This window comes from Syngnathoides biaculeatus, chromosome 5, assembly GCF_019802595.1.
Source record: "Syngnathoides biaculeatus isolate LvHL_M chromosome 5, ASM1980259v1, whole genome shotgun sequence".
In the NCBI taxonomy this organism is placed as follows: domain Eukaryota; kingdom Metazoa; phylum Chordata; class Actinopteri; order Syngnathiformes; family Syngnathidae; genus Syngnathoides; species Syngnathoides biaculeatus.
Window position 1 is genome coordinate 24,493,270 of NC_084644.1, and position 15,626 is coordinate 24,508,895.

At 41.4% G+C, this 15,626-nt stretch overlaps 2 protein-coding genes across 5 annotated transcripts; both read right to left on the reverse strand.

Annotated features, from left to right (window-relative positions):
* Positions 1–5,508: 5,508 nt before the first annotated feature.
* Positions 5,509–7,840, reverse strand: lratd2b (LRAT domain containing 2b). Of its 2 annotated transcripts, XM_061819619.1 has the most exons (3): positions 7,544–7,652; positions 7,231–7,321; positions 5,509–7,148 (listed from the first exon to the last, which is right to left on the reverse strand). In XM_061819619.1, the coding sequence occupies exon 3, from the start codon at positions 6,912–6,914 to the stop codon at positions 6,342–6,344; it is 573 nt and encodes a 190-aa protein (XP_061675603.1). In that variant the 5' UTR covers positions 6,915–7,148; positions 7,231–7,321; positions 7,544–7,652; the 3' UTR covers positions 5,509–6,341. The 2 variants fall into 2 exon arrangements, with proteins under 2 accessions (XP_061675603.1, XP_061675602.1); XM_061819618.1 differs by having other exon boundaries at positions 5,511–7,321; positions 7,544–7,840.
* Positions 7,841–10,264: 2,424 nt separating this feature from the next.
* Positions 10,265–15,055, reverse strand: nsmce2 (NSE2 (MMS21) homolog, SMC5-SMC6 complex SUMO ligase). 3 transcript variants are annotated; one of them, XM_061819623.1, is made up of 6 exons: positions 14,622–15,055; positions 11,831–11,943; positions 11,539–11,707; positions 11,161–11,249; positions 10,788–10,894; positions 10,265–10,604 (listed from the first exon to the last, which is right to left on the reverse strand). In XM_061819623.1, exons 1-6 carry the CDS (start codon positions 14,662–14,664, stop codon positions 10,457–10,459), a joined length of 669 nt encoding a protein of 222 aa, XP_061675607.1. In that variant the 5' UTR covers positions 14,665–15,055; the 3' UTR covers positions 10,265–10,456. The 3 variants fall into 3 exon arrangements, with proteins under 3 accessions (XP_061675607.1, XP_061675605.1, XP_061675604.1); XM_061819621.1 differs by lacking the exon at positions 14,622–15,055 and adding an exon at positions 14,472–14,545; XM_061819620.1 differs by lacking the exon at positions 14,622–15,055 and adding an exon at positions 13,135–13,604.
* Between the last annotated feature and the right edge of the window lie 571 nt (positions 15,056–15,626).

A 15,626-nucleotide genomic window follows, 5' to 3' on the forward strand; every position in this document is an offset into this window, starting at 1 on the left:
TTATGACCTTCTGATGCAGAAGAACTTCCAATCCTTCCAATATTCATCGTAAAATGAATTAGTTTTCAAATGAAAATACAGTGGGGCAAGTTATTACTGTTAATGATCAAATTGTATGACAATGACATATAAGATGGAAGATTGGTCAATTTACCAGTTTCCCGTCATCTGTACTCATCTTTTACACAATCAGCTATATCTCGCAACCAATATTGAAAATATGCAAGTCATAATGACAAACGAGACTCGACATTGCCGCAAAAAAAAAAGTGTTCATGTAAATCATCAGTTGCATGTTATCAGACATCTCAAGAGAGAAACAAGGGGCTTCTTTTTCAGTGAATAGAAAATACAAACGCACATCCAGCAGTGAACTCATGTATAACAATGGTAGACAAAGACGCAGATGTGTTTCTTTGGAATTTGGGGAAAAGGTGGTGACTCAATCTTCAATTCATTGTCAAGGAAGTTGTGACCTAAAGACTTGAGAGTTGACCCGGCATGGGCAATGCACCTGTCTCACACAAAATATTTTCAAAGAATAATATGACAATGGTTTTGAATGGTTAAGAGCTATCTACAAGTGGGAAAAATATCTGTGTGGCTTCTCTCATGTAAGAGCCTTAAACCAATTCAAGCTTAATTTGTTGTTTTTCTGTTTGTGATTACAGCGCAGTGAAAGGTCATTTTAAGAGAAACAAAAATATGTTTTTCTAAATGAAAATTTCCACTTCTTTGGCCCCTTTCTAACCTACTCTTTCAATAATTGAAATAGTAATTCATTCACCATAGAAGCTACTACACCGTGCACATATAAATGAAGATGCCGCAGCAGAACTACAGAGATGAATTACAATATAATGTTAAATTAGTCAGATGGCCATGAATAGTCAAAATCCCTAATAGGTCAGAGTATATGAAGGCAATACTTCTCCGTCACTTTTGGTCATGTAAGAGCAAGAATGACCATTGCAATTTCATTTGGTGAACGCTGAACATGTATTTCCATGATTTCCTCAGTTCAACAGGAACAAAGACATGCCAAAGGCCTTCACTCAGGGATGACATTTATTGAGGAAAGAAGTCAAAGAAAACACAAAGAAAAGAAAAGACAGCATTATGCTGGCATGGCAGCATACAAAATGAAACCAATTGTGCAGGTAAAAAGTTGAAATGTGAAGCACAAAAAGTTTATTAAAATATACAAAAACAAGATGAGTGATTCATGTATGGTAGAAGGAACAAGACCCTTGGAACTGGGACATGGACTTTGTACCTTTGGGCAGCTGCATAAACAAATGGTCATCACACGTCAGAATAAGATTCTCACGGTAGCGAAAGTTTAAGCAAACAGCAAAAATATACTAGTGCATGTTAAACTCATATGTGAATTATTAATCCAAACAGGGTGGGAAGTTTTTTTTAAATTCAGAACCATGCTCAATGACTAATAACTAAAGGCCTGTTGTGCTAACATCTTTAGTCAGGAAGTTTTTTTTTTAAACGCGTTATGCTGGACAGGTCCCCAGCTGCACCCCCTGCAGTTTCTCCACCAAGCAAAGAGGTCTGCCGATGATCCAGTCAACAAGTGAATGCACTTTCTCCAAGAACACCTCGACAGCGCAGGGACCTACGCAAGAATCCTGTTCGTGGACTTCAGCTCTGTATTCGACACCATCATCCCCAAAATTCTCCCCTCCAATCTTCTCCAGCTCAGCATCTCACCTGCCATCTGCCAATGAATTTACATCTGACTCACAAGCAGGACACAGCGGGTGAGGCACATAATCCACACGACCTCCCAGCACTGGGTCACCCCAAGGATGTCAGTACACCCCTACCCAAACTTAAGGACTTGCACACTGCCAGAACTAAGATAAGAGCATGCAAAATACTGACCCTCCACATCCTTGTCACATCCTCTTCCAATCACTTCCCTCGGGTAGGTGCTATCAAACATCCATCCATCCATTTTGTGTGCCGCTTATTCTCACTAGGGTCATGGGCATGTTGGAGTCTTTCTCAGCTGTCTTTGGCCGAGAGGCGAGGTACACCCTGAACTGCTTACCAGTCAATTGCAGGAAAAAGCACGATCAAACAAGTGTGTGTTTCTTTTGGCTTGTCCCTCAAAAGGTCGCCACAATATGTTTGGCACAATTTTTACGCCGGATGCCCTTCCTGACGCAACCCTTCTCAGGGAGTGGAGGCCCCAGTGGGATACGAACCCACAACCCCTGGTTTACCAAACCAGTGCTGTAACCACTGAACTACGGGGCCTCAAAAGCACTACCAAACAAAGCAAACTGAAAATTAGCAGACATTCCAACAACTTCTCTTCCTCTTGCCTTTGACTTCTTAAACAGTTATTATACAATTCCATAGTCACATGCTGCCAATTTTATGTTGAGTTTGCAGTAAATTCTCTATCGGGCCAATTATGCATTATTTGTGCACTCACTGTAGTACTCTCGCCACTCTGCAATATTTGGATATCTGAGTGTTGACCAATATTGCCACTCATGCACTTTAGAAGTATCTGCACCATTTGCACAAACGACACTTGTTTATATTTCCGCACTACTTTTAAGTTACTTTAAACTGCTCAAGTTTCTTGAAGTTTCTGTGCTATTAGTGCAATGTTCACTGTGCCTTACTAATGTTCTATTAGTAATTTCAAACTGCTCTAGATTGCAAGACGAGTCTGCATCATTCACATCCATCCATCCATTATCTGAGCTGCTTAGCCCGAGCTCATTTACACAATTGTCCAAAAATAAATAATATATACAGTATATATATCAGCATTACCACATTATAGGCAACCTTTCATTGCTTCGTAACTCTCCATACTGCATTTTTTTTTTATGTTTTGATGTCTGAAAAGGCGTGGCACGGTGGATCAGTTGGTAGAGCATTGGCCTCACAGGTCTGAGGTCCCGGGTTCAATCCCAGACCCACCTGTGTGGAGTTTGCATGTTCTCCTCATTCCTGCGTAGGTTTCCTCCCACATTCCAAAAACATGCAACATTAATTGGACACTCTAAATTGCAATTGGTTGCCAACCAGTTCAGGGTGTGCCCTGCCTCCTGCCCGTTGACAGCTGGGATAGGCTCTAGGACTCCCCGCAACCCTTGTCAGGATAAGCAGTGAAGAAAATGGATGGATGTCTGAAAAGTATTTTCTGACAAATGACTGTCTGTTGTTGTACTTGCGCAGCTCCAACTACCTGAGACAAATTCTTTGTTTTTAGCATACTTGTCAAATCGAGATGATTAAAATTTACAGTTCTGTATATTCTGTATTGCATGTGTTTGATTGTTTCATGTTTGAAAAGACATCACATGACCACAATCTTGAAATTGTCAAATCTTCCAAACCATTTTATGTATATGTCCTGCAGGTGCGTGAGGGGATGAATATACAAATATACTTTGAAAAATCCTGCCATCCTTTTAGTTAGTTTAAGACCTGGACGAGCATCTCTGTGTAGTCCCACATGTTCGTGCATCACAAAATAAAAAAAAAAAAAGTAGATAAAGACCATTAGTAAACACCTGGGGTGGGTTTGATTTGAGCAGATTCCAAAACTGTAGTTTTGCCTGGAGGAGGTGGGCTTTGCTCCAGTCCTCCACAGGAACCCAGCAGAACTCGCTGGCCAGCAGTCTAACAAGAATGAGCCAGCGTGTCTCACTAAATGTTTTCTCTTTGGAACAATTGTAGGAAGAGGTGGGGGTACTCAGATCTCTCACGCTAGTCAGTGGCGTTCTTTTGAGGATGTCATATTTCTCCAGTGTGCACTGACTTGTATTTTTCCCAAAACACTCAAACACTACAATTAGAAGACAGTAATAACAATAATGAGTATTGAAGTATGGTGGTAGACAGACACAATCCATTGAGGGATATGAATAAACCTCTGATTTGATTTGGAGACGATGTAGACCATGTAAAAAAAAATAAACACTGCAAGGATTTTTCATTAGCATAACCATTAATTACTATACTGTAAAGGCAATATTTTGAAGAATGTTACACCTATTTGAAAAGGTAACCAGTATTGACCTAAATCTAAAAATTTTCTTAGCCACTTATCCTCACAAGGGTCGCAGGAGTGCTGGAGCCTATCCCACCTGTCATTGGGCAGGAGGCAGGGTACACCCTGAACTGGTTGCCAGCCAATCGCAGGGGACATAGAGACAGACAACAGTCGCACTCACAATCACACCTAGAATCAATTTTGAGTGTCCAATTAATGTTGTATGTTTTTGGGTCATGGGAGGAAACCGGAGGGCCCGGAGAATACCTACACAGGCATGGGGAGAACCTGCAAACTCCACGCAGTGAGGGCCAAGATTGAACTGGGTCTTCAGAACTGTGAGGCCAACACTTTCGAGCTGCGCCACCAAGCCACCTGAAAAAGGTCAGCTATAATTTGCGTACAGTATAAACGCATAAAATATTTCCTTTCTTCAATTCTCAGTCTTCCTTTTTTCATCCTGTTGTTCTTTGCAAATACCCTCCCCTAAAAAAAAAACATCATCCCCTGCCTAAAAAACAAAGATCCTCTGTTGAGAGGAATATGTCACAAATTCTAAAGTTATATAGAACTCCAGGGAGATATTTTTCCTGAAAAGCCAGACTAGTTCTGAAAAACCCATCAGGCACCCTCAAGGTTTTCGTGTATCTTCATTTAGACAACACATTGTGATAACATTTAAGCAGAATGTAATAAAGATCATATATTCTTAATAAGTAGTTCCATTGCACACATCTGCTTTAACATTGTGTGCTTCACCACATACTGTCTTCACTCGTTTGCCATGATGGAAATATTATTACCATGAAAAAAATGCCTCTCTCTCTCTCTCTCACACACACACGCACGTGCGCACACAATTCCTATTTCGTCACAGTGACAGACCATAGAGAATTGAAGAAATGTTAATGTGTCCAGCAGCTCGTCTGCTTGTTACCAGCCCTCAGCATGATCCTACTTTAGCTCTTTTGGGACATGACCTGCTCAAAAATGCAAAGAAACACAACAAGCATGAAAACATTCTCACGAGAGAGGAGGGAGGTTCTTACTCATCAAGGCCATAACATTTTTACACAGAACAGGTAGTTCTCCTTCTCAGGGCTCTACGTATTCCTATAATCCAAAATACACACTGCAAGTCTAGCCACATATGATTTGGATTTTAATTATGTTCTTGTAAATAAAGATGTGATGACTCAGTGAAGGGTTTTTGGCTATTTATGAAGGCTGTCTAATAAAGCTGCACGTATGACTGAACCGTAATGAACTTTGGGCTTCCAAGGGAAGGAAAAAGCCGTATAACCATGCCTGTGGCAACTCACAAAGAAATGACTTATTTTCAGATGGCCCAGTGTACGCAATTTAAAGGAAAAGGCCTTGCAAGAATAAAATGTGCTGCTATTGCCGAAGTTACATTTAAATTTAACAATGATATACTTTTCTTCATGTAATCAAAAGAAGGAGAACTTGTATTGGTTAAATATTTATTTCCAGATTCCTTCATACAAACATTTTTATTCCCCCCCCCCCAAAAAAAAAATGAATCAAAAAGTGCTGGATAACAACTTCAAATGGTGTTGACAAAGTATCCAAAAAGTACTTAAAGCTGTGCAATTGTTGGATAAAGCATGTTGATAATGACAGGGAAAGAAAACCAAGTGCAGTCACAACTTTGCAAACTCAACCCACAAAGTTGCAAATACATAAAGGAGCACTTTGTTCTCTATTATTTTTTTTTTATTAACCTCTTCAACTGATATTGTAAATCATCTTCTGGTGCACAAATATGGCGACAAAATTATTTGGGAAAACAGTGGCAAACAAAGGGGGGGGGGTCATCATAGTCAACAAAACTGACCCTCTGTCTCAAGTGTTATTTTCTTTATCACATAGATCAACACTGGACCTTGTATGCCCTCCCCCCACCACCACCACCACCCCTATTTTGTTCATGTTTGGAACGTTTGTATTTTTTAGTTTTTAAGTTCCAAAAAAATCTACTAAAGAAATTTTATGGCACAAGTTGACAAAATAATTTTTGTTATAGTTGTTTTTTTTTTCCTGCAGCTGGTATGTGATTGGCTATAAAGAAAAAAATAAGACTGTGTACTATTAAATGCTGGCTTTTTTGCAGGTGCAGCTGCACCCCATAAGGTCACATACATCATAGATTGATGCCCATTTTGTGCCTTTATATGTGAGGATTTGAAAGTAAACAAGTGTCCCTCCACCTGGTAGCACACTTGTGTTCAAACCAAAATAAATGTGCTAATTGAGAGTATTCAGTCCTTCATTAAACACTGCTTCAATTGCCTAAAGAGCCCTCTTGAATATCCTGTTCTGCGTTCAGGTGATTGGCCAGTTCTTGCATAACAGCATCCTTCCCGATCTGGTCATTCCTCCTCCGCTCCATGATAACGTCCTCCAGGCTCTGGAACTCCAGGACGTGGCTCTTCTTGTCGGAAAATTGTAAATTTAAGCGGTAAGGCTGTTTTCCGATCCTGATCTCTCCTCCGATTTTAAACTCTCGCCGACCAAAGCGGCACCAGGCCGCAAAGCACTCAGAGTTCCTCCAGTAGAGTTCTCGGTCCCTGGAGCCCACGTGATCCACGGCATTACGGACGATCACCTGCTGCTGGAGCGGCCGGTAACGGTAGAGACCGTTCACGATGCGGCCCCTCTTGCCCTGACTCACGTCGGTGAGGAAGCCGTTCTTGATCTCCGCCCGATGCAAGTGGACCACCTGGAAGTCACCCACGTACACGGCCCAGTGCGGGTATTGTCCGGTGGCCACAAACTCCAGCAAGTCTCCGGGTCTGCACTTGTTGAGCAGACTCTCCGCCGAGTGGGTGGAGGCTCCGGAGCTCCGCTCGAACATGCACTCCTCTCGGAAGTAAACCGAACACTCCAGCTCGTCTTCGGGTGCGAAAGGCTTCTCTTCGTGCTTGGCGAGGGGATTTTGCGGTGGGAAGGGGTCCGAATTATCTTCTTCCTCGTCGTCGTCGTCGTCTCCGCCGCCGCCGCCGCCGTCGTTGGAGAAAATGTAAGACACACCGATGCGCGGTCCGTCGTCCGCGTCTGGCTCCAAGCCGTTGGGGTCCGACGTGGGCACCTCCACATAATTCAAATGAGTTAGTTTCTCCACCTGGTTCCCCATAAAGGTGAAAGGAGCGGAGCGCACAAACGCCAGCCACCTGCTCTTCACGCGTCCGCCTCAACGCGATCCAAAGTGTCGCCAATAATCCATGTCCCGGTTTGGAAATCCTCCGCCGTTGCAACACCTGGCTGCGTGGACATAAACACGCGCACACATTTAAGCCCGGCTAGTCTCTCGAGCCGTCTCATTCACCCCGCACACCACTGGAGATATCAACAGGGCTCCCAACAGGTGAGACCTGAGCCACCTGTTGGCTGAGTTTTGGCCCACACCGAAACACTTCTTTGCCCCAGGAGACAGCGGTCACGCCACTCTTGCTCAACTTGTCACGTTTTGGTGATTGGACTCACCTGTACAGCGGACAATGTTGACTGAGCTCCTTAGAACTCCTCTTCCTGCTTTTGTGTGAGCAGCGCAGTATCTCTGACACTCTACTCCAGTTGGTCGCGGGACACTCGCGATTGGTTTAAGAGCAAACTCATGGCAGCCTGCGTTTGAGCCACGATTGGGAGGTGTCATGATTTAAAGGCAAAGCGCACCTTTATTTCATTGTATTCATTTATTTATTGTGTGCCTCATGGGCTAGAGATAGCTAAAGTGCTCACACAAAAACACAAACATGAAAGACAAGTGAAATTTGCCGCAGCCTAGTGATTTAACTTCTGCACTGACCCTGAATGTACTTAAAGGTAAAGTTTGAAGGGGAAAGCAAAAGGTTAAAACTGTCTGTATAACCTTCTATACCCCTACAAAGTAAATGATCAGGGTGATCGAGGTTTTTGACCTTTCAAAACAAATCGTCTCTCTCTACCCATTCAAATATTTTCTTTGCTGCTTATCCTCATGAGGGTTGCGGGGAGCGCTGGAGCCTATCCCAGCTGTCGATGGGCAGGAGGCAGGGTACACCCTCAACTGGTTGCCAGCCAATCGCAGGGCACATAGAGACAAACAGCCGCACTCACAATCACACCCATGGGTATTTTAGTATCCGATTAATGTTGCATGTTTTTGGGATGTGGCAAGAAACCGGAGTTCCTGGAGAAAAGCCACGCAGGCACGGGGAGAACAAGCAAACTCCACACAGGCGTGTCTGGGACCGAACCCGGGACCGTGCCGCCTTATACTGTATGAAGAAAAAATTGACAGCAGACAAAAAGTACTTTATTCAGAGCATGTCCTTATGTGACACTTGCAGTCTATGTGTGCTCTTGCGTGACTGAGAAACTGCCAAATATCTAAGATGAAAATAATAGCGATCAAATGCCTGGAGATGCAATTAAGTTAAATCATGGGGAATCAGGGTGTATATATATAGTTAGTTAGTTTTTTTCAGCGTGTCCGTATTTGGGGTCGCCATAGCGTAACATCTCTGATGAACACTCATATATATTTGTTTGGCGCAGTTTTTACAGATGCCCTTCCTGACGCAACCCCTCTTATATATATATAATATATATATATATATATATATATATATATATATATATATATATATATTTATATGAGGTATGTACTTTATACAGTTGAAGCCAGTTTAGTTTTTTCTCATTGAATTTAAAATAATATAATACATGGGGCAGCACAGTAGAGCAGCTGTAGAGAGTTGGCCTCACAGTTCTGAGGACCAGGGTTCAAATCCCAGTCCCGCTTGTGTGAAGTTTGCATGTTTTCCCCATGCCTGCGTGGCTTTTCTCTGGGCACTACCACATCCCCAAAAAAAACATGCATTCATTGGAGACTCTAAATCGCCCCTGGTGTGATTGTGATTGCGACTGTTGTCTGTCTCCATGTGTCCTGTGTGGCTGGCGACCAGTTCAGGGTGTAACCCGCCACCTGCTCGATGGCAGCTGGGATTGGCTCCCACACTCTCGTGACCCTCATGAGGATAAGCGGCTCAGAAACTGGATGGATAATATACAGTATATATTTAGATATCTTTTTGGTATTACACGCCATCTATGATTTATCTGTCTGTTTTTCCTTGGTACATTTCTCAATACTATAAAAAATTAGCCAAGCTTGATTGCTTACTTGGCAATTTATCTTCAATATTTCAATTTATTTTAGAACATAGTGCCTGCAACAATATCATACATTAAAATCAGATTTTTATAAAGACCACACTTACTTCTTTCAAAGTGAGCCAAATAGAGCCAACTTTCTGTTCCGTCTTATCTCAGAACCTTGCATTTGACCTTTAAACTGAGTCACAGTCATGCTGCAGCACAACGTGACCTTCCACAAATCAAACAAAATGTTTCAGTAAAAAATGTGATTATCCATGTACTCTTGTTACAACTCTGAAACTAAGTGCAAACGTGTCTGTGTATAACCCGAATGCCACACATAACAGTTGTTGCAAAACTTCCTGTGACGTTTTGCGGACAAGAGTGAACTGCAGGAATGATCACTCGCAGCACAAACGACTCAACCCCAACCCGCATCATTATGAATGAATCAATGTACTGTATTAAAGCCCTTTGGGGCGACCAACTAAAGACCCTTAAAAATGTCCATTGCATGGTTATTAAAAGATTAGCTTAACCTTGTAACCCAACACAGCCTTTGCTAGTTGCTATTTGGACCCTTAAGAGGCTCAAAATGGCCTGACCAAATACACCACACATTGCAATTTCTTTGCATGCAATCATATTGTGGGTTCTTGAGACTTTAAATGCATTATAAACTGAATAAAAACAAATGGCCAATAATTACTTTCCACTACAAAGCTTCATATGCCCAAATAAGACATCAGTTAAGTTCCTGCACAATTTGGGTCAGTGCCTGAATGAGCCCAATGAAGCATCACTCTCCTGTTATTAATGATGGTCTGTGTGTCCCATTAGCCTCATTTCTGTCCTCAGTAATCACTAACCTACAAAACCCAGCAGACAGCAGCGCTCACATTTTTCATCACAAGTTACCATTGGAGGTCAGAACCAGAGTGGGGTTTACCATAAGAAATGTGCCACTGTGTCTTTGGAGTCACGGATCTGCGTCATCGTACAAATGTCTCCCTCTAGTGGCTGGTTTTGCCATCAGTACCAAAACATTACTTATAATGAACAGTGTATTTTATATACAAATAACTTTTATTCTAAATCAATAATACTGGAAAATCACCACAGTATCATGTGGAAATACAAATCCAAAAATATTCAAACAAAAGAAATTATCAACAGGCAAATATTGCTTAATGGGTGTATTTCTTGCGGAAATGGGGAATTTTATGAATTATTTGCAAAACAATAATGGAAAGCACATCATAGCTTTGTGATAAACATGTCCAATGAATGTGTGGAGTTCTTTATGCCATTGCTCTTTTGCTCCAAGATCTGTCTCTTCAGATTGTGGTCAGGAACCAGGTCTGACACTCGCACATCTTTGTTTCCACAACCCGCCACAGGGCACCTAGAGGGCAGACAAAAGGTATGAGCAGTATAGCGGCAAATCCAGCATCTATCTCATCTCCATAAGAACATATCTAATAACTATTCTGTCAGAGGTACATGATCATGACACTCAAATACTCTGTGGGACTAATAAAGGTCATCATAACTGTCTATTGTGACATAAAAAGAAACATCATCTTACCAGCACTTCTTCTTCTGATTGCGTCTTGTTTCAATGAGGATTTTGATGGGGTTTTCGTCGTAATGGTGGTTACACTTCTTATTCTTCATCGGGTTGACCATATCCACCTGGAATAGATACATGGGTAACACGTTAAACCCAAATTCTTTACAAATACAAGAGTCATTTTTTAGTTTTTTATTCAATGTTTCAGGCAATTGTGATTTGCAGGGGTCTGTAAGTAATCTGCATCCTGCTGAGAACTGTTCAGAGTACAGTATTTGTGTGCTTCAAATTTGTTGTTTTTTGTGAGATGCTGATTATTAGCATTGACAACCTTATCAACTGACGAAGATGGATACTTTGTAATAAAGTAGAGCAATAAGGAGGGTACCTGGGTGAGAGGGCAGGTGAAGATGACTTGGGTCTGCGTCACAGCAAGATCATCGTCAATCTCCTCCATGTTCTCAGACTCTTGACTGGCTGAAAACATAACACACTACCGGTACTACTTTTTAAAAAAGATAACAGGAGAAAGGAAACCTGGAAAACATACTGACAGACAAAAGCAATATGCCCAGTTAAGGTAACATTTTCCATTTAATGCCACCAACATTTTAAAACAGTAACTCTCAAAAGAAGGCTTTGGTGATTTCATCACAAATAGCTACAGGGAGGTAAAGCAAATATTTAGACCAAAATAAAACACAGGGGGTTATCTTTTTCAAATTAGCTTCATGCATCATCAAACCACAATCATCACGAGTTTTACCAAGTACTGCTGTACGTTGGTTGCAAGAACTCTTGATGCGTTCCCGAAAAGCATCTATTTTCTGGTGAGTCTGCACGTCTGTGTCAGATAGTTGAGCAATTTTTTCTGTGAAGTTCTTCTTCACTCTGGAACTGATGGAAAACAATGCCTCTTGTTGATGTTCAGTCACCTAGGGTAAGAATTCTTTTTAGTTCAGTTTCACCAACAGAGTCCATGTCATGGTTTAACTCAGATGAGTGTTTATTTTCCAAACTTAGACGAGCATCTGTTTGTCTGATATGAGCATAAACACCTCCACTGTGGCTTGTTGCACAGTCTCAACAAAGCAGTCAATTTCTCTGTCTAACTTGGCACACTGCAACATGAGGGCCTCCATTTCGGTGATACCAGAGTCCCCCTCTCCACCTGCACACAAGACAGAGGTGGGCATCATTACTAGATCACTGAAAGCATGCGTGTCAAACTTGTTTTTCTGATTTGAACATAGTTATGCTTTCCTTTCATGTGCAAGTTCTAACAGTGAAGATGCATGTTTAATAGTTAAGAGTGTAAGTGCACGCAGAAAATTGCTACGTACTTCGGTTTTAATCTCGGTTCAAATTTGATAAAGTAACAGAAGAAACTGCAAATCATCTTATGTTTTGTGTAAACTGGAACAAATTTAACAGTTAAAATGAAACATTAGTAGCTAGATTTTTTACTTTTTAAGAAAGTGCAATACCAACCTTACCCAGTATGTTCTGTGTGAAACCCCATAACATTGCCTCCATAATTACATTTAATTGCAGACTCCGCCAATTGATCATTAGCATTTTTCGAATAGGCAGCCTTTCAGTCAGGAAAGAGCACTCACACACACACACACACACACAGAGCAACTGGCACTCAAGCGCCTGCTCTCTTGCCCTGAATGGGAAAAAAAGTGCCTTTTTTCTTTGCAGCCCAATTACCCTCCATGTCATCATCCCAAAGTGTTTTGGTATCTGACTGGCATTTATTTGATTCCTTGGGAGAATCATACATTTTAATGACATCAATGCTAGCTCTCCGTGAACCACCACTTGTGTTGCAAGCTGTGACTCCAAAACTTACGGAAAAAAAACAATAAGAATAGTGGCAATTTATTCGGTTGAACATTTTGTTCCTTGAAAATGTATCTTCAACATGTCTCTAGTTGTTGAAGATAGTTCTAGGGGAGCTATGATCAACCTTTTTGCATCAAATTTACACCAGATTATTTCTTCAGGATGACTGCCGACACACAGGGGGTTGCCTTCGGTCTATGGTGGCCGCTGCCGACCCTGACTCCGTATCAACAACAAAAAAATGTTGGCTGCTATAGTCCTTAAGTTGTTAGTCAGAAATTGGTGCATTGTTACTGCTTTAAAACAGACAATTGTATTTGTCGTGGGAAAATAATGTAACTTTTGAAATTGTGCACACACAACTACATCTCGCTTTGACATCAGTGAGGTGGGGCTTATCATAAACGCCCTCCAAATGCTGCCACTGCTACGAGTCAAGTGAATCAAACGATGAATGAATGCCATTTGAAAAGTGGAATATATGACGAGTAAACCCAGAAGCAGTTGTTACCGAGGTCCTCCGCCAGGTCCACGGCCACAGACATGACGTCGTCCATTCCCGTGAGAAGGTTGGCCTGACACGACTTAAGGCTGGACAAAATGCTTTGCACGAGGCTCAAATTTGAATACATACTCGCGACGCTAGGAGATGCAATTCAAGCACTATAGACTAGAAGCGCTTTAAAATAAGTCGTTGACGACTTCTTAACACACTAAAGAAGTGACGGAAGCTCGGTTTAATGCACTAAAGTAAGGACAAGTGGAACTTTCATCAGCGTTAAAGTTTCCGGTATCAAATCCTTGTAAGAAAGCGACTGTGTCCGGAGGTTCTACTTCTGGGTACCGTTTTCTGTTTTCAAAGTAAACGCACATTTAGCAAGTTCAACTAACAGAATCTAAAGCAGACACAGACGTGATGCCTTTTTTTCGCCACAATGTGGAAAAATATAAAGGTGTTGTAATAGCATTTTATGTAGCATTCTTTCGTCTACTTACACCAAGGCAACCGTAACCCTTACACTTGGGCTCTCAGTTGAAAGTCTAGTCCAGGACCCGGAACAGACTGACATCACGTGAGCTGTCTAGATGGGCGTGCGAAGTTGAACGCTGAACAGTTAAAAGTGTAGAGGAACATTGGATGTGTTGGCAAAGAGACGATATGGTGTCGAAGTGGCCGACTTAAACAACGCTGATCCAATGACAGTGAAAATTGAGCAAATGTGTCATATCCTGACATAATCAACTTCTTGCTGTTTTCAACAAGTGCGTACACAATTGATCAGTTGAAATCGTATCACGATATCGAGGCTTATAAGCAAATCATTTGTGGCTGAGGCTGTGACGCGACTGTATGCAAAATAAATGGATTTTATCTGCATGAGTCCAATGTTTATTAGGTATAGGTTTATCATCGTTTCGGTAGTAATTTTATGTGAATCTAAATCAAACATTTGAATTAAACTATAATTTAACTGGCTGTTTGTAAAGTCTAGGTGAATCTGGGCACTGGTGTCTCACTTTTTAAATTATCATGTCACAGTACATGGGTCAAAATATGATAGTGATAAAGTGATTCATCGTATGTTTAAAATGCCCTTGTTGAAATATCCATACAACCTGGATTAGATTATTGCAAGTATTCAAAACAGATCGAAGTTCAAATAACCTAATTCTTGAGTCAAAAATGTGTTTGCCGTTGAATCAAATAAAAATCGATATTTCGTGGGTCAATTACAAAAGCACATTTAAGTTTCAAAATTATTTATACGAATTTGTCCATGCAGGTCTGTATTCTGATACAAATTCTTAATTTAACCGTCTGCGTAATTGTCACCATTTTCTGTTTACCATTGCAGTTTCGACATTCAGAGCAATTCAATGATGCGTCATTTCCACCCTGGCTCATCATTCACAGCCTGATGGGAAAGAGAAGTCTGTTTGCTCACTGCAATTGCATTACATGCTTGGGAGAAATCTGTACCCATATCGGGGCTTTACCTTTTTCAGTTGAGGCAACTGAGACTCGGTCACTGTCCCGCATGAAAAGTCACACTGCCTCTCTTCATCTATTTAAGGTATCTCTTATAGCATAATTGAAAACAGTGATTTCACATCTGCCAAAGCAAAGAAGAGGAAATCAGACAGACCGCCCTGGCACACCGGTGACATACAGAGCAATGAGCTCCACTTTAAGAAGTACAGAACCCCAACTGAAGAACAACTCGACTTCATGCATGAACTTTACTCAATTCGTGTAGGTAGCTTTTTTGAAAATCAAGCAGTCAATTGATGGCAAGTTTATTTCTAAAGCACGTTAAAAATTTGCCCAAGTTCCTTAACTGAGCTTTTGAATGAAAACCGAGTGTTTGACAAAGTTTCACTATGGAGTGCCTTGAGGTTATTTTGAAGTTTAGCATAGAGGAGTTATTCTAGTGTCTGCGTTCTTAACTGTTATTTTCTGCAAAGTGGAAAGTAAACTGTTGACTCAACTCATCGACTCCTGTTTCATTTTTCAACATCTCCACTCAGTACTCATTCAGAAAAATATATAATCACAGATCACACACATTCAGGGTTGCAAGGTGCGAGCGAATAGTCAACTTGTCTTGTGCTGGGAGGGGTGTGACTTGCTCAAGGGCATCTCAATGAGAGTCAGCGGCATCTCTTCAATTTGTTGCCCTTTAACATTTTTCTCTGCAACAGGACTCAGACTGTAACTCACCAGTTTCAATGTCCTGACAAGTGAGCTACTAGGTCCCAAAATATCTAATTCAGTATACAATGGGGGCAGGGTGTTAAAGACAATACACTTTACACACCCTCCATTTTGGTGTTGCTGAAATTACCCCGTCTCAGAGGGTTGCCTATGTGATGGAAGTTAATCAGACCTCATCCCACCATACATACTGCAAAGCCAATTGAGAGTAGCTGTTTCATTACCATAATGCCCCGAGGGTTGTTTCCCCCAAGAGACACAAATCTAAAGTTTCAAAGCATATAGGT

Excerpts from the sequence above, each read along its gene's own strand:
- nsmce2 (XM_061819620.1), bottom strand. The coding sequence starts at position 13,255 with ATGTATTCAAATTTGAGCCTCGTGCAAAGCATTTTGTCCAGCCTTAAG. Across the intron at positions 11,944-13,134 it reads GGACCTGGCGGAGGACCTCG|GTGGAGAGGGGGACTCTGGT; the intron begins GTAACAACTGCT and ends TCTTGTGTGCAG. Across the intron at positions 10,605-10,787 it reads AATCAGAAGAAGAAGTGCTG|GTGCCCTGTGGCGGGTTGTG; the intron begins GTAAGATGATGT and ends TCTGCCCTCTAG.
- lratd2b (XM_061819618.1), bottom strand. The coding sequence starts at position 7,193 with ATGGGGAACCAGGTGGAGAAACTAACTCATTTGAATTATGTGGAGGTG.